At 34.3% G+C, this 25,578-nt stretch overlaps 1 protein-coding gene across 5 annotated transcripts in view; it reads right to left on the bottom strand.

Moving 5' to 3' along the window:
- Window positions 1-25,578, bottom strand: part of ATP11B (ATPase phospholipid transporting 11B (putative)) — a 114,570-nt gene that overhangs the window by 45,162 nt on the left and 43,830 nt on the right. For all 5 annotated transcript variants that reach the window (XM_057306639.1, XM_048214823.2, XM_048214821.2 and 2 more), the window contains exons 10-19: window positions 24,517-24,598; window positions 17,875-18,025; window positions 16,567-16,764; window positions 10,071-10,310; window positions 9,298-9,473; window positions 8,790-8,858; window positions 7,374-7,447; window positions 7,197-7,300; window positions 4,634-4,815; window positions 3,275-3,478 (exon numbers count right to left, since the gene is read on the bottom strand). In XM_057306639.1, coding sequence (XP_057162622.1) covers window positions 3,275-3,478; window positions 4,634-4,815; window positions 7,197-7,300; window positions 7,374-7,447; window positions 8,790-8,858; window positions 9,298-9,473; window positions 10,071-10,310; window positions 16,567-16,764; window positions 17,875-18,025; window positions 24,517-24,598 — 1,480 coding nt within the window. The remainder of the gene's footprint in view (window positions 1-3,274; window positions 3,479-4,633; window positions 4,816-7,196; window positions 7,301-7,373; window positions 7,448-8,789; window positions 8,859-9,297; window positions 9,474-10,070; window positions 10,311-16,566; window positions 16,765-17,874; window positions 18,026-24,516; window positions 24,599-25,578) is intronic.

Below are 25,578 nucleotides of genomic sequence, written 5' to 3'. Positions count from 1 at the left end.
ACTTATTTCACTTAGCATACTGCCCTCAAGGTCCATTCATGTTGTCACAAAAAAAATTTGCTTTTTTTTATAGCTGAATAATATTCCTGTGTGTGTTTACGTGTGCGTGCACACACACACACACAAACACACACTCTTTTCTTTATCCATTCACCCAACAACAGATACTTAGGTTGTTTCCATTCTTGGCTATTGTGAATAATGCTGCAATGAACATGATGGGGGTGCAAAAACCTCTTGAGACAGTGACTGCATTTTCCTTGGATATATATTCAGAGGTGGGACTGCTGGATCACACAGTTCTATTTGTAGTTTTTTGAGAAACCTCCATATTGTTTTCCATAGTGGCTATTCCTTCCATTTTTAAAACAAAAGTGAGAACATTATCAAATGAGCAACAAGCTTATTATAAAAACTAAATATATATCAACGGATTTTAGTCTTATAAAAAATATGTTGAGTTAAAATAATGTCTTTCACAGTATGCCTAATCACTATTGTGTGGCACTGTAACTAATAAGTGGTCAACAATTATCTTTTACAATGTAAAATTTTTAAAAATGTATTTTTCTTCTATTAATTGCCTAGTATCTGAGAGTAACACCACACTGACTGTTCTTCCTCCCTATCGGCTAAACTTTACTTAGCAACCTGTGCTCCCTCCAATGTGCTCAGTCTAAGCACTGCCTGAGTACATGTCTCAGAAGAAGGGGGTAGCAAGCAGCCAAGAGTGGGAGAGATCAGATCAGTTTTCCTCTGGAAACTTCCCAAGGCACACTAAATTATGTTCTCTCTGGACAGGCTTTATAGGTCATCATATTATTTTACTATCCACGAGATATTTATGAAACATGGGAAAGTATCTCACAGTTCTGGCACATAGTAGGCAGCACCTGTTCATCTCTGTGGCTTCACGTCTCCGTACTTCCCATACCCTCTTTCCATCTATTGTGTTCTCTGGCCATACTCAACTACAATCACCTCTCTCTCAGCTCTGGAAAGTTACATATGCTGCCGCTTTTGCTTTTTCATGTCACTCTCTGACCAGTTAACATTTCTTTTGGGAGAAAACACAGTCTTGAGTTTTTCCATAGAGCTCTGTTGCCTAGGCTAAGCTTCCCTCTTCTATTCACCCACAGCTTTCTGTTCTTGCCTGTTACAATCCCGTTGTGATAGGTCTAGGACAGTAAATCTACTTCAGTTTTTCCTACAAACTTGAAGTATCCTGAGTAAACAATACCAGTTATATGACTCTCTATTCCAAATTCTAGATACCAGACCAACAATATATGTTTGTGAAGGAAAGGTATATAAACTAAAACTTCCAAAAGTATGTAATTTGTTCTACCCAAGACTTTTAGAATAGACGTTTCCTGGAAGCCTGTAAATCAAAATCCTATTGACTTATCTGGTTATTTCAGGAAACATATTCTACCAAAAAGATGGTATCTCTAAAAATGTAATATAAACTTCATATAGCAAGCCTAAAAAAAGACTTTATAATATAGTTTTTGTACGAACAGGGAAATAAATGATATTCATTATCTTAACAGATTCACTAAAAGCACATATATAGAAGAAGACTTAAAGAAAACATTCTAAAATACAATAATTATCTTTAGATGGCTGTATTATGTTATGTTCCATCATATCTTCTTTATCATCTTCAGTATCTTTTAAGTGGCCACTTATTACTTTAAAAATTTTAGAAAGCATATATAAAGTAAATGATTCTGAGCAATTAATTTCTATGTTTTAGGGAGTTCTTGTTGACATTATGGTACTTAAATGTTTAAGCAGCCACAATGGTGTTGTCACTACTTCCAAGCTATAGTATAATTACCTAGATCAATCCCCTTTTTAAACTCAAGCAAAGAACTTTCTGAGAGTTGTATTCTTTAAAACATTCCTTAAATAAATTTTCCTTTGATGAAATTGAGTTTAGTACCACATCAATGCCTGCATAACAAATGTGAATAAAGCTCTGAAAACACACTGATAACTGGCACTCTTTCCACATTTGTTTTTCTGTATCAGCATCACAAGACTACAAATGACAGGCACCTGTAGGAGACTTAAGATGCCGACATATGAGCAACCCTGATGCTTACACTGAAGCACTCCTTAATCTACTGTGAAAAATCAGAATGTTAAAGGGAGGTTCTAAATAAAATTGATCTATTAAAAAAAGACTTAGAAAAAAAGAGAATGAATTCAGAGTATAAATACTTGGGTAATTATCTTTGAACAATAAAATGCAGATTAGTTTCCCAGTTTAGTTTTATAAACTAGATCAGGGTTTGGCAAGTGTCTTCTGTAAAGAGACAGAAGTACATATTTCAATTTTTGGTTTTGTGCGTCAAGAGGCTAAACTGGGGATATAATATAGGTACTTATATTAAAAGAGAGACCACAGATTTTGACAAAAATTTTAATTGACTGAGTAAAAATGTAGTAATAGTAATTGAGCACAATTTTTTAAGTAACATAAATCTACCAATGAGAAGAATGGAAATCTTTTCTTTGGGGGCGGGAGGATAACCTTTTGCTTAACTGGGGTTTAAAGTTACTGTTCTCTATCATCAAAATCAATTGCAAATGTTCACCTTTTAATGCTAACCTATATGAGATTTACATTTTAACACAATAGAACTATCTTTAATAAGATTTTGTATTTCATCTTTGAATATGTCTTTTCAATAGTATATTAAAGTGTCACTGATTAATAAATACAATGCCATCTAATTTGATAATAATATAATCAACACTCCACTGTGCATTAAAAGTATGATATTAAAAGTCCATTTTTCTTTTGTTTGGCTATGATAATAAAATACTACTAATAAAAATACAGTAAAATGTCATAGGGCAATATGGGTGGCACTCAAAATACTATTGATTTAGAATAGTGTCACTGTAATCTGTAGTATATCAAGCAGCAGTGAGAAATCATAAAAGTGCTTCCTAAGGTCTCTGTCACAACTATCCAACCAGACTACTGTAGTGCGAAATCTTTTACTGATGATATGTAAATGAATGAATGTGCCTGTGTTTCAATAAAACTTTATTTACAGATTTAAAGGTAAATTTAAATGTAAATTTCATAGGTTTTCACATCACAAAGTATCACTGTTCTTTGGATTCTTTCTCTTCCATTAAACAATGTAAAAATTATTTTGAGCTCATGGGCTATAAAAAACAGGCAATGGGCCATCTTTGACCCATGAGCCATAGTTTGCTGACCCCTGAACTCATGAGATAATTACATTCTTACCTTCTGGCAAGCTGCCTTAATTGTTCAGCACATTCGCTGTCTGATTTCTGGTTTATAAGTTCAAGGATGTTCATGGTTCTGTGAAAATGTCCACATGATAAACTCACACTAACAGCTGTTTCATGTTTATCACCAGTCAATACCCATACTTTGATACCAGCCATTCTCAACGCTTCAATAGTTTCTCGAACTCTATCTTGTAGCCTGAAAATAAAAGAAACATTAGCAGTAGAGAATACTTCTTTGACTATTTTAAATATAAACCAGATAGTACATGTAGGGTAAATCCTAGACTCCCTGACTTAAAAATATTATAGTATAGTGATATAACTGAATTTTTTCCCATTAGGGAAGAAACAGGAGTAATCAAATTAGTGATCATCTGGTTAACGTAACATCTAGAACTTTATATTTTAAGAATATATCTTCAAAGTTGATTTTTATAGAACCAAACTAAATATATGGTCTTCATAAACTCCTATTTCATTTAGAAAGACTTAAATTTGAAATCAGAAGATTTTTCTCACTTTTCATAAGAAAATTTCTCATATCAGTAGTTTAACAATCAAATTATGCACAATAAAGGATGATGTAATTTCAGGTGAGTCTGAGAAATCTCATGAGGACAACTGAAAGGTAAATGAAAACCTTAATTTAAAAAAATGCAAACACTCTTAGAGACAGATGGTGGGGAACAAAGACAAAATGGACCTCAAGGAATTCACAAACTAATAGTGGAGAAAGTCTTTAAAAAAATAATTGTAATATACTGCCACAAAAACAACACAGAACTACCTACAAAACTAATACTTCTCAAAAAAGAGAATTTTTAATCCTATTGGGGTAAGGAAAGGTCTTACTGGAGTGGGGGTACTATCTGAGCTATACTTTGTAAAGACATTCACAAATGGGTAAAGGAAAAATTATCCAGACAGAAGGCACAGCCTCGCCAAAGAACAAAGGCACAAAATAGAATAGTTTTAACTATAGTTGTTCAGAGAACTACATACAGTTTGGTATGGGTGAAACAGAAAGTGGAAGTAGGCAGTGGTGGGAAATGAGGCTGGAGAATTAAGCAGATGCTTAAAGCCTTTGTATGGCACACTGAGGAGTATTCTAAAAATCCAAGCCTACAGGCAAAACTATACATAGCAGAATTCTTTCATCTATTTAAGACCTCTGGCTAGAATAAAAATTGTATATACTGAACAGGAAAAATTAAGGCTTTAACTCTATATTTTGATTTAAAATACATTATTATAGGATGTTAATAAATGGAATTTGTCATAAATTAGAAACACTTGGCTAAGAAAACTCTTACAAGAGAAAAAGGATATTGCCTGTTTGTCTGATGCTTACCTGTCTTCCACTGCTGTAGCTCCAAGTAACATCAGGTCTTTCTCTATGAACTGGAAGACATCTGCCAATTTCTCTTCCCGTTGTTGCAAAGCAGTCCTGGCTTCAAACAGACGTCTATCTATTTCTTCATACTCTTTAGATGTCAACTGTTTATAGGCCATACACAGAGTTCTTAGCCCTTTCTAAAACAGAAAAATTAAAGACAAAAATTGAACAAAAATAATTAAAGAGAAATTAAGAAGTCACTGAAATAAACTGAGGATGCCTTACCAAAAATCAATTATAAATAATTTAAAAAGTACTATCATTTAGCAATAGGAAATAAATGAAGTGTCACAAAGCCCTCATGACCTGAGTTATGGGACACATATTATCATAGCTCTTATAATTTCTGATGAGTTCTTAAAAAGTTGCTAAAAATAATTAAAGTTTTTAAATTGTAGAATATTAGAGCCTAGACAGGATCATAAAGATTATCTTACTGTGGTTTTAAAACTGTTTTTCCTGGAAAGTCAGAAAGTTCTATAGGGGTAACTTCAAGACTGTCAAGAGAGAGGCAGCTCCAGGTTCAACTCTCTTGTTTTAACACTTACAAATCCACTCTTACGTACTTTGTAAGAAATTTTTTTAAGCAAAGGGGACCATAATTTCCTGAGAGTTCATGGTATGATGAATTTACAGTTCAAATAACCAGGTCTGTAAGGTGGCCCTTATCAAATAAACAATACTTTCTATAGTCACCAAGTGATTTTAAACTCTACCATTACATAACTTCACTGGTGAAATGGAATTACACAACACTTAGGAATATATATTTGATTATCTGGTTCTCCTGGGCACAAATTTTTCTTACGGTGTTACTATTTGAAAGTTGGCGTCTACATTTAAAAGTTACACAAGTTCCTTCTCTTGCTGTATTCTCCCCAGAAAAACCCAAAATAAATATATTTCTTAAAGATTGTATTTATTTATTTCACAGAGAGAGAGAGAAAGAAAGAGAGATAGTGAGAGACAGCACAAGCAGGGGGAGCAGCAAGCAGAGGGAGCAAGGAGCCCAACTCAGGGCTCGATTCCAGGACCCAGGGATCATGACCTGAGCCGAAAGCAGATGCTTAACTAACTGAGCCATCCAGGCACCTCCCAAAATAAATATTCTAATAACAGAACTTGGAAAGGGTACATTTTAAAATACTACATGACACTATTCAGATTTCTAAATATTGATGCTCGTTGATTCATAAATGACCCACACCTATAAATAACTTTTTCTTAAACAACAGTTAAGGAACCATGAGAGTTATTAATATATGAAACTAATTCATTTTACCACAAATATTTACTGAATGCCAACTATGTGCCAGTATGGTTCTGAATTAAAATGAGTGTAAGGTAGAACAATGTCTTTGTTCTCATGGATGTTACCTTGTGATAGATGAACTAGATCATAAACAATTAGGAAACAAGTAATGGGAGAAAATAAACCAATGTAAGTAAAGGAGGCAGGTGAGCAGAGATGAGTATAGAGTAATCATTTATAGAAATGCAGAAATGACAGATCATGAGTTCTTAAGACTGAGAGCTGCCTAAAAATTTTCCTCTTCACATGAATTTTAGCACTTTGTTTTCGTAAGATTCTCCGACATTTTTCTAGTGAGAGAACTAATTCACTAAACCATAAAATTCACTCCTTTAAAGTGTACAATTCAGTGGTTTTTTAGTGTACTCACAGAGTTGTACTATTACTATCTAATTACAGAACATTTTCATCATCCCCAAGAGGAATCCCACATCCATTAGCAGACACTCCCCTTTTACCCCTCTATCTAGCCCCTGCCAACCACTAATGTGCTTTTTGTCTCTATAAATTCCACTATTCTGGATATTTCGTAAAAATGGAACACGTGACCTTTGTAACTAGCTTCTTTCACTACGCATAGGAAGTTTTCAAGGTTCACCCATGTTATAGTACATGAGTACTTCATTTAATGGTCAAACAACATTCCATTATATGAATATGACACACTGTTTAATCAATGCATCAGCTGATGGACATTCGGATGTTTCTACCTTCTGCCTATTTAGGAATAATGCTAAATTTCTGTGTGAACATATGTTTTCAGTTCTCTTGGGTGTATAACTAGCAGTGAACTCCTGGGTTATATAGTAACTATATTATTCTATGTTCTATGAGAAACTGTTAAACTACTTTCTAAAGTGTTTGTATCATTTATAATCCCACCATCAATGTATGAAGGTTCCAGTATCTCCGCATCCTTGGGATTCTCCTATATTCTTTAACTAAACTCCTCTTCTTAATATGTTAATTTGAATGATCTTTGCAGCCAACCAAAAAAAGCTGACTGTTATAGGTTCAAAGAGAAGACTTGTATTTTAGCAGGTTGAAAGTCAATTTTTCATCAAAGAATGTGGAAGCCAACACATAATGTAACAGAGCTGCAGAGTTTCTATACTTTTTGATAAACTACTAATGCAAAAATGAAGCCTTAATTCTTTTGTATGTTTATCTTTTAGAGTTTTATATATCTTAGAAATTTACACTCACCAAAGCAAATTCATCTACATGAATTCTGGTTTTTTCTATTTCTCCACCTATACATTTAGGAAGAATTGATGATTCAGCTCCTTTAGCAAATAAAAGCTTCTCACCTAAAAAGAAAAATCAGTTATCAAACTCTTAACATTAGATAAATAAAAATTCATAAAAGTTTAGGTAGGTTACCTGAAGGTGACTGAACAATTACACTCATTCTCCTACGATCTGAATCAAATTCGAGAATATGAAGCAGTTTGTACCTAAAGAAGAAAAATAAGAAAGACCAAAAGTTTACTTTTTTTGGAATAATATTAAGTGAATATTTGAAAAGAATTCCTATAAAAGATAAGATTTAGAACAAGAAATTAATCTCAACTACATTTTCAAGATGATGGGTTATGAATCATTAATAACAACATAAGATAGAAATAGAAGAAACTGACATTTATTGAGTACTTACCAAATGCCATGTATTTTACATACCTTATGTCATTTAATACCCATGAGAACCAAAGAAGGTAGGTCTTATCTCACTTTACAGATGAGGACTATTAAACTCAGAAAGATTAAGTAATTTTCCTAAAGTCAAATAAGCTTGTGAGTGGCACAGCAAGGATTGGAATCCAGATCTGCCCAGCTTCACGTTTTTCTCACTAAAAAAGGTAATTGATTCTCAACCCTCTTTTCTGCCCAAACATACCTGAGAAATACAACACACTCACATTAGTAACAGAGGATCATTAAAGCAGTGATTCTGAACCTGACAGTGGATGTATGTACAAGTGGGGGGAACAAATGCCTTTATCAGCAGTAGTAAAAGAATTTGTGTGGTTAGGTCAGGTGTGGCTTGATGTTTTCTGGATGGATTTGCATAGTGATATACATATGGAATGATGTGTACATCTCAAAAAACAAAACAAAACAAAACAAACCAGAGTGGGATGATGGTTCATAAGTTGATGAAACGAGCTAGACAGGATTGTACATGAAAAGAGACAAAGAATGGCCTCTATTTTAGTTTGGAAAAGCATAGTTGGGAAAAGGACAGTTGGAGTTGAGATATGACTGGAATTGGTATGACTATGAAAGGTATGAACAGAACAGGAATGGACTAATTTATCAAGCAGTGTAAATATTGGAAATAGGCAGTTGTTCCTTAATGTTTGAAAAATAAAATCATAGGAAATATAAAGAAGTTTTTCTTTATTTAGTGAGAACTCATGAAACTCATTACCCCAGGAGTATAAAAGAATAAACATATGAGTAAATTCAAGAAACATTAAGCTAAAACACAAATGAAAGATTCAGAGTAGGATACTGTTACCACCGTGATGAAGTACGACATAGCATTACATCATTCTAGAGCAGGGGTCAGTAAACTTTTTCTATAAAGGTCCAGATAGTAAATATTTTAGGCTTTGCAGGCCATATAGAGTCTCTGTTGCATTAAAAAAACAAAAAAACCCACAAACCCTTAAACAATGTAATGAGGTTTGCAGGCTGTATAAGCCAGCTGTAGGCCAGATATGATCTACGGGCCATAATTTACAGATTCCTGTTCTATATTAAATACAAAGAATACTACAGTATAAAAAAAATTACCGTTCCAGTTTTCCAAGTATTTTAATTTCCATAGTTTCTTCAGAATTGCCAATAAATACAATGCCAATTCTAGGGATTAAAAGATAAAGAAATATAAAATTTAAGGATGATATTTCATGTTTTATTTCCTTATAACTTAGAAAGAATAAAAACATTTAAAGTATACATTTAAGATGTATTTAAAAATATTTCTTTGAATATGGCATTGTTTCTAACAACGTGAAGAATCACAGTAGGTCCAAAACAACACATACGCAAGTATTTCTCACAAATTATATTATTCATATGTCATAGTAACCAGACTTCTAAAGATCTCTTCAAAATATGATTCAATGCAAGCTTGACAACAAAATTAATGACACATAAAATTCTCATTTACAATTTAAAGTGCACTTCTACTTTTATGTGTTTATGAATTTTGTCAAACAATTTAAAGTAATTTTCTAGTATTTACACATTCGTATTTAAAAGGTGTTTTTCTGAAGATTTGGAAATTAGATCAAACTACCTTGCAGCAGCTTCCACTAGAGCCTTTTCATCTGGTGAAGATGCATAGTATTCCAACTGGGAGGGTGCAAAGTTGGATTGCCAGGGACCATCACCAATGCCATCGGTCTGAACATTGCTAATCTGTACAGTGTGACAGAGACTAACTGCTTTAAAGAAGAGATCGTGTTCTTTAATCTGTAGAAAGGTAATATTCTCAATAAAAATACCATTCCCAAGTAACATTTAGAAACTGTAAGCAGGATTCAAAAAAAAAAGTCAATAAATACAGTTAATAATTTGGCTCTCTTAGATCTACAAGAGAAATGTTACAATCCTGAACTGCCTGAATGCTAGCTGGTTGCTTCTGACTCCAAAGAGTAAAATGTCACATTTGCTCATGACCCTTCAACACAAAAGTGTCTTTTTAGGAAACACAGCCAAACTGTAAGTAAAGATGAAAACTCTTTTGTGGAAAAAGTGAGATCTCAAAAAGTATTAAATACATTTAAGCTCTATTTCTTAGCAAAGTCTTCTTTTCTTCTTCACTTCAAGGCAGTAAGCGTTCTCCACTTAGTCTCATTTAAATACTCAGAGAAGTAAGGCAGACACATATTAATTTGCAAGTTAAACTGGATTGTGACTACAAATTCTCAGTGCTAAATCAAAGGATATACATTTCAAATATATATTGCTTGCCCCACTAACACTTAAACTTTTCTCCCACAATCCAGCAACTACCAAAGAGAATTATTGCAAATGAAATTTCGATTTATTAATTTAAAAGTTGCTTACTAGTTCAGTTTCATTTTCAGGACTGGTTCTGAAAGAACTGGTTGTAAGATGGGATAAGTTGTTAAGATGGGATAAACTATTAAGATAAGATAAGCTTCCTTCTGGAGAGTCTGGTGTTGGTCCTTCAGATACAAGTCTACCGTTGATTTCTTGGTATTTTATGCCATTAATTGAACATTCCCGAAACTGCATCTCATTTTCTGTCAGTGTACCAGTTTTATCTGTAAACACATACTCCACCTAGGGATGCAAGATAAAAGAAAACAAACTTTTGTGCTTATTGTCCTACATTAAACAAAAAAACCTTGTCCTCCTCTGTCTCCTGAAGTCAAGCTTACCTATTAACATTAGTATACTGATGCTGAGATTTTTTATAATCTAAGCACAAATAAAGATGCACAGAAACAAAACAGGGTAACATAAAACATTTCAAATCTATATAAACTTTGAAGTTTGTGGCATTTTTAGGTCCATGTTCATCTGCAGAGTTGACGGATAATGTGGGATTAATACTTTTTTCCATCTCCTGAGTAAGGTGTTTTGAAGTAGTAGGACGAAGAATGATCTTTGAGCAAGGGTGGAAGGGATGCTTACTAACCTAGAGTGTGAAAGGGTATGTGGTCCAGAAGAAATGGTACAGAACTGGGAACAGGAACACAAAGTCATAGCAACACAAGAAGTCAGAGATGGAAAGTTGTCTAAAATATAAGATAGATGGAGGAAATTGAAACCAAGGGTAGGAAACAAACTCAGTGAAAAGGAAAGTGTTTAAATGAAAAAAATACATATGTGTGTGTGTGTGTGTATATATATATATATATATATACTGTATTATAATATTATAATTATAAAATATTATATATTATATATATTTCATATATATTTTATTTATTTGAGACAGAGAGAGAGAGCAAGCGCACAAGTGAGGAGGAGGGATGGAGAGATAGGGAGAAGCAGACTCCCCACTGAGCAGGGAGCCTGATGAGGGGCTCCATCTTGGGACCCTGTGATCATGACCTGAGTGGAAGGCAGATGCTTAACCGACTGAGCCACTTAAGTGCCCCCAAATGAAAATATTTTTAAAAGTAGATAAGACAATTTTATTACTCTTTTGAGACTAATTCTGGAAAATTAACCCTATAAGAAGGAAGGTCCAAAAAAGAGAAGGATGAAATAGTCAAGTCTTGCTACAACCAGGATTATGGTGAGGATGTGATGAATGCAATAGAGATCTGAGAAAGTTGTTATTTAAAAAGGGAGGTACACATCACAAGGAAAAACAACTATAGATCAATATCCCATATGAAAATAAACACAAACCAAATCTAGAAACATATAAAAAAAGATATACACCATGAATATGTGGGGTTTATCCCTGGAATGCAGGATTGGTTCAACATAAATCAGTCAATGAAACCCACCACAATAATGAATTGGGACTTATTTATTCTATTATTAAAACGATCATCCTGACAGATGCAAGAAAAGTATTTAAGAAAATCCAATCCTCTTTCATGATAAAAATATTCAACAAATTAGGGATAGAAGGCTATTTTTTCAACCTGATAAAATGTATCTACAAAACCCCATAATTAGCATCCTATTTAATAAAGACTGAATGCTTTCCCCTAAACTAAGTTCAGGAATAAAGGAAAGATGTTTGTTCTTGCCACTTTTATTCAGCATTGTACTGAAGGTTCTAGACTGGGTAATCAGGGAAGAAAAAAGAACTAAATGTATTCAGATTGGAAAAGAGGTAAAGCCATTTGTAGATGACATGACCTTGGATATAGAAAACCCTAAGGAATCCACTAAAAAACTACTAGAACTAATAAACGAGTTCAGCAAGATTGCAGAATAAAAAAACCAACATTCAAAAAGGGAGGCAGAGTTAAAGCTGGAAAAAATTGTTTGGACCAAGAAATAAAGTGAGAAAATATAGCTTAAAGTTCATTTTCTTGCAAATAGTAAAGATAACTACAACATCTGAGATGTAGGAATTCTGCTATGTAAAGTAATAACAATAAAAGCCAATAATTGTACAGCAATCACTATGTTGCCAGCACTACTAAGTGTTCCAACTCATTTAATCCTCTCAACAATTCCATGACGTAGGTGCCTATTATTATGTATATTTTACAGAAAAAGAAACAAAGGAAGAGTTAGGTTAAATAACTTACCCAGTCATAGAGCTAGCAGATGGTGAAATTAGAAATAAAGGATGAAATATTTTATCTTTGCTATGTGATATTGAAGACTGCCCACCACTTACAGCAAATGTTGAATTATAAAGATGGATACAGAGAGATGTGACTTACCTATACAAGTTAATAAAAAACTTTTAGATCAGGAAGAATAATAAGGTATAAAAAATTACGATATAAAATATGTCAGCAGTCAAACAGAAATAATATTACAAAGATGATTAGAACAGACAGACCTATCAGTCATGGAGGAGTCTTCAGAATTTAGATGACGTGAGATAAATAAAAGAAATTAACATTGCTTTTTAAAGATATATTGGGGTGCCTGGGTGGCTCAGTGGGTTAAGCATCTATTTGCCTTCGGCTCAAGTCATGAACCCAGGGTCCTGGGATTGAGTCCCACATCAGGCTCCCTGCTAAACAGGGAACCTGCTTCTCCCTCTCCCACTGCCTGCCGCTCCGCCTTCTTGTGTTCTCTGTCAAATAAATAAAATCTTAAAAAATAAATAAATAAAAATAAAAACATATAAAATCAAGAAGTTTTAACTTTAGTTATAGAGAGGGCACTGACACCATCATAAGAGCAGATAGTACAGAAATGAAAGGACACAGAATATGACAAAGTAGATTTCATCGGCATAAAAACAGATAAAAGAATAGAGGCGATAAACATATTATGAAATACTTGCAGGCTTAAAAGTAAAAAGACTTAGAATTAGAAATTTTAAAAAGTTATCACTTAAAGTTTCTTAAAGAGAAAGCAAGTAGGGGTATGCGTAAACAGTGTGAGGTTCTAGAAAAACAGTATTCTAACATGAAGAAGAGGAAGAGGGGAAAACTGGGATAAAAAAGGTCAAAGGAAAGAAAAAAATGGGAAAAAAACGTGTTCAAAGAAGCAGTAAAAACAGCCTATGCTTTTAGGTCTTGAATATGTGATACATAATTAAAGACATGTGACATGAATTAATATTTAGCATAAATTACTAAAATCTCTTAAATGCTAAAAATAAATGGATCAACTTCTGGTTTAAAATAGTAGGCTGAGCAAATACAATTATCTCTGTTCCTATTGAGACTTGACTAAAATGAGAGTAAAGGAAAAAAAAAACAAAAATAAATGGCAGATGAGACAACATGAAAAGGGAGATATGACAAGTTTGGAAGATGGAAAGGAGATGAATGAGTGGTAAGTGACTTAACAAAGAATATGAAACTTAAGCAATGGGGGAAACCCTTTCCCAAAAACTCGCAGGAAGTAGATGTACCAACTACTACTGAACGTGAAATTATAGGATGACGCTGAAAATGGAAGTACCAGAAACAGTCTGAAACCTGAAATCCCCTCATAACTTGCAAACCTGAGACTGCCCTTCTTCTATCTGAGTCATAGTTGGAAGGTTTATTCTCTAAGAAGGGGACTGAACCAGAGAGAATCTGACCCCATGGAAAGCTGAAAACAGGTGTGAGACAGCTGAAAACATAAGTGTGACAGTACGCTAAAAACAGGGAGACTTCTACTGGATGGCTCTAACAATCACAAGCAGCAGAAATACTAACTGTAGTAATTCTCTTTGGGGAAACTGAGGAAAGACCAGTACTGACACTAGGGAATATGTCAAAAAACAGCAGGACGGCTAGGCTTTTCTAGGGAAAACTTTTAAGCTTGTAAGGAAAACCACAGATTAGCATTCGAGGATCACTCCTTAAAAGAAAGGTAGAGTCTAAAACAAATTACAGTCAGTTCTGCTATAATACTGTCTTATAGATGAATCTACATCAATGTAACTGATATATAAGGGAACTTGAGCATAACGTGGACTTTGCACTTGGTTATGCACAATTTCCTCTGTGAGAAACACCAGCAAATTGCACAAGGAACACATGAAATGTACACATCTCAAACAGCTATCGGCCTCCTCAGGTCACCGTAGGTGTTATAAGCCACACCCATCTACTTCTATTTTCAGATAACCTTCCTTTCAATACTTCACAATGACACACAGGTTGCAACACTTCTCTGGATGGTCACTTCCACAATTAACCTTCTGGTCTTTTTCAAGACAAAATGCCACATATATTATAGTACTTATGTATTTTTTTTAATTAATTTATTTATTTGAGAGAGAGTGAGCATGCAAGGGGGAAGGGTTAGCATGTGAATGGGGAGGGTGGGGCAGAGAGGGAGGGAAATAGAGAATCCTCAAGCAGACTTGCCACCAGCATTGGAGCCCCACGTGGGGCCTGATCCCAGGGCCCAGAGATCATGACCTGAGCAGAAATCAAGAGTCAGACACCCAACCGACCAAGCCACCCAGGTACCCCAGTATTTATGTATTTAAAATTTATTTTAAATGTGTTATTAACAAAAATTTTTGTTGCACTCCTAATCTCATTAGCCCTGTGGTTTTTTCTGAGTAATTTTACACAGCACAGTCATTTTTAGGAATACTTTGTCACATTGTAGCAGAATTGACTGTATTGAAAAAGGAACCAGGAGCGAACAGAAAATGCAGGGAACAGAAGACTTTAAATACCCATCATGAGAGACTGTGGACTCTGGGAAACAAACTTAGGGCTTCAGAGGGGAGGGGGGTGGGGGATTAGGATAGGCTGGTGACGGGTATTAAGGAGGGCACATATTGCATGGTGCACTGGGTGTTATATGCAAGTAATGAATCATGGAACATTGCATCAAGAACTGGGGATGTACTGTATAGTGACTAATATAACAAAATAAATTTTATTAAAAATAAATAAATAACCATCATTAATATCCTCAGAGAGCTAAAAGAATAGATCATATTCAAGAAAAGGAATAAGATGCAATTAAAAGAAGACTATTCAGATATACTGGAATATTATAAATTAAAAATATTATAACAGAAAGAGACCAAAAGATGGGTAGAAAGATAAAGTTGACAAATTCTCCCAGAATTATAAAAACAAACAAGTAAATGAAAATTGAAAGTCAAAGAAAGAATTAGAGAATCAAGATAAATGGTCTGAGATAGCCAAATGCTAAATTTAAAAAAAGACATGTTATCAAAGAAATAAAAATTCCTAGAATTGAAGTACATGTATTTCTAGACTGAAAGGGCTCACAGAGTTCATTGTCCAATGAAAGGAAAAAACAAAACAAAACAAAACAAAACTCACACCGAGGTACATCATCATGAGATTTCAGAATTATCACATAAAGAGAAGATCTTAAACACTTCCAGAGATAAAATAACAGATCACACATAAAGAACTGGGAATCAGAATGGCACTGGATTTCTCAACAGCAACATTGGAAACTAGAAAAAAAATGGAGAAATGCTCTTAAAATTTGGAGGAAAACTAATTTCCAACCTGGGATGCATTACACAGCTAAATTATCAATCAAGTGCAAAAAAGGAATAAAGAAAAAAAGGGAATAAAGATATTTTCAGCCATGCAAAAAAGCCTCAAAATATTTTCCTCTCATGCATTCTTTTCCAGGAAGTTATTAGAAGATGTATTCCACCAAAATGAGAGAATAAGCCACAGGTGGGCCAACACAGGACCCAGGAGATCCAAAACAGGAGAGAGGCAAAGGAATTTCTAGGGTGATGGTAAAGGGAAGTCCTTGGGTGACAAGTGAGAAGCATGCCCAGACATAAGTCCATACTGAAGAAGACAAAAGTCTCCAAAAAAAGCTGCCACCAGAAAAAGAAAAAGAGAGAAAAAGAAAGGAAATCCTAGATTACTTGATGTGTTTGAATATGTAGAGAGATGTTTCATATATTCATCAGAAACTTGTTTGTGGTATACAGAAATTAAGCAAATGAAAAAACAGAACAATTAATTCTAGGGAAAATAATATATAAAAAAGAAAATGTAATTATAGTATCATAGAGCACACTTAACTAGAAATTAGTGAGCAAAGCTAAAAGAGTCAAAATAATGTCAATAAATAAATATTTATTAAATCCCTAATTGTGATATAAAAACATCAGGGGGCTATGAGGAGGCAAAGTAGTATACATCTGGGTATGTACATATAAAACAGTACCATAAGATTATATCTTTATATTCCATAATAAATGTCTAAAATTTAAAAATCAAGAAAGAATACTATACAGTGCTAACTAATGGAAGGAACGATTTCAGGTTTAAAAGTGGGAAAGAAGAGTTAGGTGTGGAGGAAAGCAGAGCTATTTTTTGGTACAACCCTCATAACGTTTTTCTTTCTATATAATATTAGCCTTGGTACATGTACTGTTTCAAGAAAAATAACAAATTAGAAAAACACAATAAATGGATCTTTTTACCTGTCCAAGCTCTTCATTCAGATCAGAAGTATTGACTTGAGCTTTCTGATCTGATTCTTCATGATAGAGATCAAGATCCCAGCCAATAAAAAAGGATCCAAGAAATTTCTGCATTTCGACTGTCACATATAATGAAATTGGAATGATGAAATTGTAGAGTACCAAGAAAGCAAGGAAGTCTGAAATGAATCTCAGAATCTAGGGAGAAAAATGATTGTTTGATAAGAGAAAACAGATGAGAATTTCCTTAGTAATACTGAAGAAAATTATCAGAAAGTTTCATATCTAAACAGACCATCAACTATATTCTGAAGCAGAAATGTCATGAACTGAAATTCACTTTTTGAATTGTTTAATACATTTCTTTTGGTTGTTTTATTGTTCATTAGAACCTTGAACAAAGTGAAAGAAGAAAAGGTTAAATTTGAACTACTTGTTACTTTTTAGAGGCTACCAAAAAGCCTGGTGTGACTGAAACAACCTTTAGCAAAACTGTAATTGTAATCCCTGGAATATACTTACATTCCACTTCCACCCTTCAAAATCACAGATAACTAAAACTTTACTGCAATTTAAAAAAACTATTTTAGAACTGCTAGGCCAGAACTACTGGAAATGAAAACACTTACAGATTATATAGTAAGAGCTTATTTCAATAGCATAGCAGTATCACATTTTAACATGTATTCTGTGAAAGGTAAAAAACCTAATTATGAATGATATGGAAGATATGTTCTGTGATCTGCTTTATGGTTTCTTGAGATCCACATCTGTCTTCCAATATTTGTATTTTAATCTAATGTGAAATCTGGAGAATAATTATTTACCAAAATTGCAGGTAAAATTTTCTTGGTAGTTTATATTCATTCAGTTTCAAACTTTGTATGGCATATTTTGTGTTATTCATACCATCAACAGACTGACAGTAAGACTCCTTGAATTATTCTGACAGAACTGAAAATCAACTTACTTTTTCATTCACTTATAACATACAGTAAATGGAATAAAAAACTGAATTTGTAGTACTGAAGGGGAATGCCATTACAGATGATTTAAATTTTTGTGATCTCTTGTAACTATTCAAGTCATGCCACAGGGAATACAATTGCTTATGCCCTAAAATGCAAAAAGCATACCAGTATAAACATGCTGGCCACTCTTCACTTACACTGTCTTTTTGTCACCCTTCAGTAGTAATGGTTTTAGGAGATCACAGTGGTCACTCCTATCAGAAGTCACTACCAAATCAGTAACTGTGCCAAAGAATAAAGTTTCCTTTACAGCAGAGTCAAGAATACCATAAGATACCTTACTACTATTTCTTTGATGTTCTGTTTTTTGGTTATACCAAGGTTCATCCCATTTTTCTTCAGCTTGCCATGTGTATTTCAAGATAGTACTGATGATGGCTTCAGAAATAAGGATTATTAGATAAATTATCAAAAATGTATTCATTGACCTGCAATGAGAAAAAAAAGAATACAAAACATGTCAATTATGTGTTACTATATTCATCTGCCTGGAAATTTTATACTGGTATTAAATAAGATATAAAAATATATAAGATATCATGGTAGCTATTTGAAGGGAACAGCCTTTGTATTTTAAGATATGACCATTCAATAGAATCTATTTACCAATGATAAAATAACCAATATATAAGATTATAAGCCTATTTAAATTAGTTTTACTGTTCAAAATGCTTACAGTAAATGACAGCTTTGGCCAGTTATTCTCACCATAAGTAACTATTCTAAAATTTTTTACATTTTCAGGATCTAATTTTTTTTTTTAAAGATTTTATTTATTTATTTGACAGAGATAGAGACAGCCAGCGAGAGAGGGAACACAAGCAGGGGGAGTGGGAGAGGAAGAAGCAGGCTCACAGCGGAGGAGCCCGATGTGGGGCTCTATCCCATAACGCCGGGATCACGCCCCGAGCTGAAGGCAGACGCTTAACCGCTGTGCCACCCAGGTGCCCCTCAGGATCTAATTTTAAGTGTAAATATAACTAACATTTGTGTAGCATTAAGATTTTACAAAACTTTGTTACATCCACTAACTTGTCTAATCTTTGTAAAACCTCTGTGAGGAGATCACATCCTTTTTAATGATGAAGATCAAAGCCCAAAAATCATTCTATAAATTAACCCAAATCACACAAGTCAGGATTAACCTTAGAATCCCTGTTCTTTTCACCAGGCGAGCCTGTTATTATAATATTTCACTAGGCAAGCTTAACATTACTGATCTTTCATCAGCATTTTGTAATTTTCAGATCGTGTATACATTTTGTTAGATACACAACTAGGTGTTTCCTTTTTTGAGAATGACTGCAAATGGTATTGCTTTTAAACTCAGTTTCTGTCCTTGGTGTTTCTTTTCATTTTTTTCTTTAAGATTTATTTATTTATTTTAGAGAGAGAGCAAGCACGAGCAGCAGGAGGGGCAAAGGGAGAGAATCCTCAAGCAGACTCCCTGCTGAGCACAGAGCCTGACGTGGGGCTTAATCCCAGAACCCCGAGATCATGAACTGAGCTGAAATCAAGAGTCAGATGTTTAACAGACTGAGCCACCCAGACACCTCTGGTGTTTCTTTTCTAATATAAGTATTTAGTTCTGTGATAGTTAATCTTATGTGTCAAGCTGACTGGGCTAAGCAATGTCCAGATAGCTGGTAAAATATTATTTTTGGGTGTGTCTGTGAGGGTGTTTCTGAAACAGATTAGTATTTGATTCAACACACTTAGTAGAAAGATATGCCCTCACCACTGAGGACCCAAATGAAATAAAAAAGGCAAAGGACAATTTTCTTCTCTTTTCTTGAGCTAGGACATCAGAGCTCCAGGTTTTTTATCAGCGGCCAGCTCCCTGGTTCTCAGGCCTTTGGATGCTGACTGCATTATACCATCAGCTTTCCTGGTTCTCCAGCTTGCAGATGGCAGACTGTGGAACTTCATGGCCTCTACAACCACGTGAGCCAATTCCTATAATAAATCTCCTCTTTTATATACCTATATATATATCCTACTGGTTCTGGAAAACCCTAACTAATACAAGTGCTATAAATCTCCTTGTCAGCATTGCTTTATCTTATAAAATTTGATACTGTATTTCCATTAACTTCTGGATATTTTAAAAAATGTTCTTTGAGATTTCCTTTGATCCTTGATTATTCAGAATTAAGAGTTCCAGCTGCTCCATGTCCTTGCCAATACTTGGAACTTTTAGGCTTTTTAATTTTTGCCATTCCACTAAGTATACATTGGTATGTATCTCTTTGTAGTTTTAATTTGTATCTCTCTCTTGACTAATGATGTTGTACACTTTTTCTATGTTTATTTGCCATTTGTCTTTTTCTTTGTGAAAATTTCTCTGCTCCAGTCTTATATCCATTTTTTACATTGTACCGTTTTTCTTTTTATTATAGACATATTATAGACACATGAGCTTATTATACATTCTGGATACAAATTCTTTGTCAGATATATGTTTTATGAATATAGTCTCTCAGTTTGTGGCTTCCTTGTTCATTTCCTTAATTGTGTAGTGTGAGAAGTTTTTAATTTTGAGGAAGTTCAGTTAACCAATTTTTTCTTTTGTGGTTATTGGTTTTCTGTCCTAAGAACTATTAACCAGGTTGTGAAGATATCTTCCTAAGTTTTCTTCTAAAAGTTTTATAGTTTTAGCCTTTATATTTAAGTATATGACCTATCTTCAAAAACCTTTTAGTGTATGATATGAGGTAGGAATTGAGATTTATAATTTGTTTCCCATATGGATATCCAATTGTTGATGCATTATTTATTGAAAAGACTATCATTTTCTTCATTGAAGTTACTTAATGCTTTGGCTGAAAATCAACTCACCATATATAATGGATCTATTTCTCAACTCTCTATTTTATTCCACTGAAAAAATGTTTCAGTGTAGCTTTATATTACTGTAGCTTTATATTAAGTCTTAAAGTCAGATAATATAAATTCTCCCACTCTCTTAAAAGACTGTTTTCTTTATTCATTCTATATGCGCTTTTGGCTACTGCCATTTCAATATGCATTTTATTTATTTAAATACTTTATTTATTTTAGGAGGGAGAGAGCACAAGTGGGAGGGGCAGAGGCAGAGAGCACACTCCGTGCCAACCACAGAGCCTGAGGCAGGACTTGATCCCACCACCTTGAGACCATGACCCAAGCCAAAATCAAGAGTCAGAAGTCTAACTGACTGAGCCGCCTAGGCATCCCCAACATGCATTTTGGAATCATCTTGTCCATTACTACAAAAAAGCTTGCCGGGATCTTAATTAGTATTGAAAGACTCTACACACACAAATCAACTGACAGCTTAACAGCACTGAGCCTGCCAATCTATTCATGTGATTTCTCCATTAAATAAACATCTCTCACCATGTTTTGTAGTTTTGACCTTGCTAAAACTCACTTATTAATCCCAATGGTTTGGTTGTTGAATGTGTACAACTGTCTATGTGAAAATCATGTGTCCTCCCGTAAGAACAATTTTATGCATTTATTTCTTCGTCTTGTGGCATTGAAAAAGGCTTCTAGGGGGCGCCTGGGTGGCGCAGTCGTTAAGCGTCTGCCTTCGGCTCAGGGTGTAATCCCAGCATTCTGGGATCGAGCCCCACATCAGGCTCCTCTGCTAGGAGCCTGCTTCTTATTCTCCCACTTCCCCTGCTTGTGTTCCCTCTCTCGCTGGCTGTCTAATAAATAAATAAAATCTTTGAAAAAAAAAAAAAAAGAAGAAAAAGGCTTCTAGGATAATGTTTAAAAGAAGTGGTGAAAATGCATGCCTATTCTGGATACGAGTCCTTACAAAATATGTGCTTTGTAAATATTTTTCCTAATGTGTGGCTTCTCTTTTCATTTTTTTTTTAACAGTGTCTTTTGGAAATGTAGAAGTTTTATTATTATTATTTGTAACAGTAACATATGGTGTTATATTAGCTTCAGGTATGCTGAAGTTTTAATTTTGATTAAGTTTATCAATTTTTTGTTTTGTTTTTGATTCCTGTTTTGTATGTTTCCTATCTAAAAAAATCTTTCCTTAACCCAAGGTCACCAATATTTTCTCCCACGTTTTATAAAGTTCTTATGTTTAGATCTTACATTTTGAGCTAGTTTTTTGTTTGTTTTTTAAGATTTATTTATCTTAAATAAATAAGAGAACGAGCAGTGGGGAGAGGGAGAGAGTCTCAAGCGGGCTCCATACTCAGCATGAGGGGCTTGATCTCATGACTCTGAGATCATGACCTTAGCTGAAACCAAGAATCGAACACTTAACCGACTGAGCCACCCAGGCGCCACTAAGTTTTTGTATATGGTGGGAGGTAAGGGCTAAAGTTTGGTTTCTAGCATATGGACATCCAATCATTCCAGCACTGTGTGTTAAAAAGACTATCCTTTGGTGTGGACCTATTTTTTTAAATAATGAATTAAATCTCTTTGATAGATAATAGGGCTATCTAGACTTTCTGTTTCATCCTGTGTCAATTGTTGTAAGTTATATTTTCAAAGAATTTATCCATTTCATCTAAGTTGAAAAATGAAGTTACATAAAGTTGTTCATAATATTTATCTGTGGATAAAGTGACCACAGTAGATAGGATCTGTACTGATACCCTCTCTTTCATCCCTGATGTTGGTAATTTTGTAGTTTTCTCTCCTACCACTTCTTTTTTCCCCTTAATCCCTCAATCTAGGTAGAGATTTATCAATTTTGTTAATATTTCTGAAGAACTAAGTTTTGGCTTTGTTAATTTTGTCTACTATTTGTTTTCTATTTTTTTAGTTTCAGCTCACATCTTTAATATTGTTCTCTCTCTTCTCTGACTGGGTCAAATTGCTCCTCTCTCTCTAGCTTCCTAAGGCAGAAACTTAGATGACTGATTTTAAGCTTTCCTTTCTGTCTTTTATAAACATTTATAGCTAGAAATTTCTCAACTTAGGCTTTGCCTTGAACTCACAAATTTTGATTTGTTGGATTTAAATGTTTTTTCCTCAAATTTTAGAAATTTTCCATTATTTTTTTCAAATATTTTTATTCTGCTCCTTTTGCTCTTTCGTCTTTTGGATTCAATTAGATAGTTTAGTATTGTCTCACATGGCTCTGAAACTATGTTCATTTTTCTTCAATCGTTTTTCTCCCTGTTCTTCAGACTGAATAACTTCTATTGCTTTTTTTTTAATTCACCAACAATTTCTTCTGCTGTCCTCCATCTGCTGTTGGGCCCATCTAATGGCACTTACATTTCAGTAATTATATTTTCAACTCAAGAATATCCAGTGAATTCTTTTTTATAGTTCCATTTCTTCCCCCAAGTTTTTATTTAAATTCTAGTTAGTTAACATCAGTGCAACACTAGCTTCAGGGGTAGAATTTAGTGATTCATCACCTGCATATAACACTCAATGCTCACCACCAGTGCCCTCCTTAATTGCCATCACCTATTTAACCCATCCCCTGCCCACCTCCCCTCTGGTAACCATTAGTTTGTTCTCTATAGTTAAGAGTCTGTTTCTTGGTTTGCCTCTTGCCCACCTCCCTGCCCCACCCCCATGTTCATTTGTTTTGTTTTTTAAATTCCACAGGAGTGAAATCATGTGGTATTTGTCTTTCTCTGACTTATTTCGCTTAGCATATTACTCTCTAGCTCCATCCACATCGCTGCAAATGGCAAGTTTCATTCTTTTTATGGCTGAGTAATATTCCATTGTGTATCTATACCACTTCTTCTTTACCCATCCAGCAGCTGATGGACATTTGGGCTCTCTCTGTAATTTGGCTTATTGTTGATAATGCTACTATAAACATGGGGGTGTATGTATCCCTTCATATCGGTAATTTCGTAACCTTTGGGTAAATACCTAGTAGTGCAACTCCTGGGCAGTTCTATTTTTAACTTTTTGCGGAAATTTCATAATGTTTTCTATAGTTTCCATTTCTTTGCTGATATCTTACATGTTTATTCACATCTTCCTTTAGGTCCTTGAAAATACTTAAAATATCTGCTCTAAAGACCTTGCCTGCCAACTGCAAGATACAGAACATTATGGTGACAGTTTCTATTGAATGCTTTTTCTCTTAAATACAAGTTACATTTTCTTCACATGTCTACTTATTTTTTATTACATTGGATTTTATAAATAATTGGTTGTACAGATTCTGTACTCTTTTATGTTCCTTACAAGAATGATTTTCATTTTAGCAAGAAGTTCACTTGACTAGGCTCAAATATCAAAGTCTGTGTCCACTGCAACAGGCAACAACAAAATTCTCTGTTCTGTTCTTTCAGCTTCCTGATACTGTTTTTCTGCCAAGCCCACTGGGGTCTCCTCTGCACATGTATAGTTCTAACAGTCAGCCAAAGATTTGGGCATAATTTATGTACAGGTTTTGGAGTTCATTCCCCTCTGTGGCTCCCTCCCATACCTGCTTTTCCTCATCTAGCTGTTCTTCCAGCTTTAAACCTTGTCCTCTAACACTTAAATCTTGTAAAGCTCAGGCTCTCTGATGCCCTACGCAGCACATAAATTGGGGAATGCCTTCAGGCAAAATCTACACTCTTAAATCTTTCCCCTTGCTGCTGCCACCTTTCAGGAGTTGACTCTGTCATTTTCTGTCTGTTTTGTGTCACTCTCTTGTATTTTCAAATACTTATGTAAAAAAAATTTTATCTAAATTTTATAACTGCTACCTGCAGGGGGTTAGTTGATCAAATGATTCATTATCCAACAGTATTTATTTTAAAGTCATAACGTAACACCTACTGTATGCCAAACATTGTGCAAAATGCTACATGCATACATCCCTATCCTCAAGGATACCATCTTTTGTTGACTGACATACATTTTTATATAGTATTTTTAAACATATATGAATAATACAAAGACGTATTCATGTGTAAATAAATGAAAATAGTTTTCTTACTTTTCTACTGCAGATCGTTTCTGTGACTTGCTCTTGTAATTTAATGCCATCTTAGTCTCCATTCCAGTGTAGATAGCAACTCCTGCAAAACAAAACAGTTCTTTAAAATAATCCACTGGCATATTTCAAAAGAGAGATGTACTCACTAGCACGAAAGGAAATGTATTATCTGATCATTGTTACAATTTGCCTTTAAGTCTTTTTGGAGTTTTTAAAAGGCTTTCCAAGCCCAATTTTGGGGAACTCCAGTCGTTCAACCTGCTGGATGGGGAAGGCATGAGGGTTCTGTTTCTGAGTTATAATAATATATCTGAATGAAAGAGATATTATTAGAGTTGAAACTGATAGAGGAAAAGGATTTGGATAAAGATAGTAGGGAAGGCCATTATAAACAGAGTAAACATTGTTAACAAAGACAGAAATGGAAAAGCACTTTGAACAATGGAATGCAGTCAGAGTTTGAAAGGCCCTGAATGCCAAAATCTGGGGTTGAGACATAATTTTCTACCACTGGAGAGATAATATGGAATCTGTCAGAGTAAATGAAGTAAACAAAAGGAAAGTGCTATTTTAAAAATGTGTGCCTATGTGAATGACTGAGATGAGCAAGAATGACAGTAATAATGGCCTAAAATTGGGGACTGAATGAAATTAGGTAAGACCAGCTTTATAAAAAAACATTGGAGTTAGACCTCAGTTTGAGTGCTACCTCTGCCACTTATTAGTTCTGCGTCCTTGGGCAAGTTATTTAATCTAAGTCTCAATTTCCCCATCTTTAAATAGGAAAAAATACCTCAGAATTGTTGTGAGATTTGTATGACAAAATAGCAAAATGCCTAGAAACAGAGAGATAATCAATAAATATTCACACCCATCCTTAAATAGTGAAATCTGAGAAGCAGTGCAGGATTCATCATACTCTCTTTCTAAAGATTGGTCCTGGAATTTTCACCAGTATTCTTTAGCGGCAGGGATTATAACTCAGATGACAAAGGGCACTGAAATTACAGAAATGTGAGAAATCAGCCAGAATGATATGCAATAGAGAGGTGGTGCTGAGGC

This window comes from Ursus arctos, unplaced genomic scaffold (genome assembly GCF_023065955.2).
Source record: "Ursus arctos isolate Adak ecotype North America unplaced genomic scaffold, UrsArc2.0 scaffold_4, whole genome shotgun sequence".
NCBI classification, from domain to species: Eukaryota; Metazoa; Chordata; class Mammalia; order Carnivora; family Ursidae; genus Ursus; species Ursus arctos.
The sequence above is the reverse complement of the archived record's forward strand: the minus strand, read 5'-3'. Positions and strand labels throughout refer to the sequence as shown.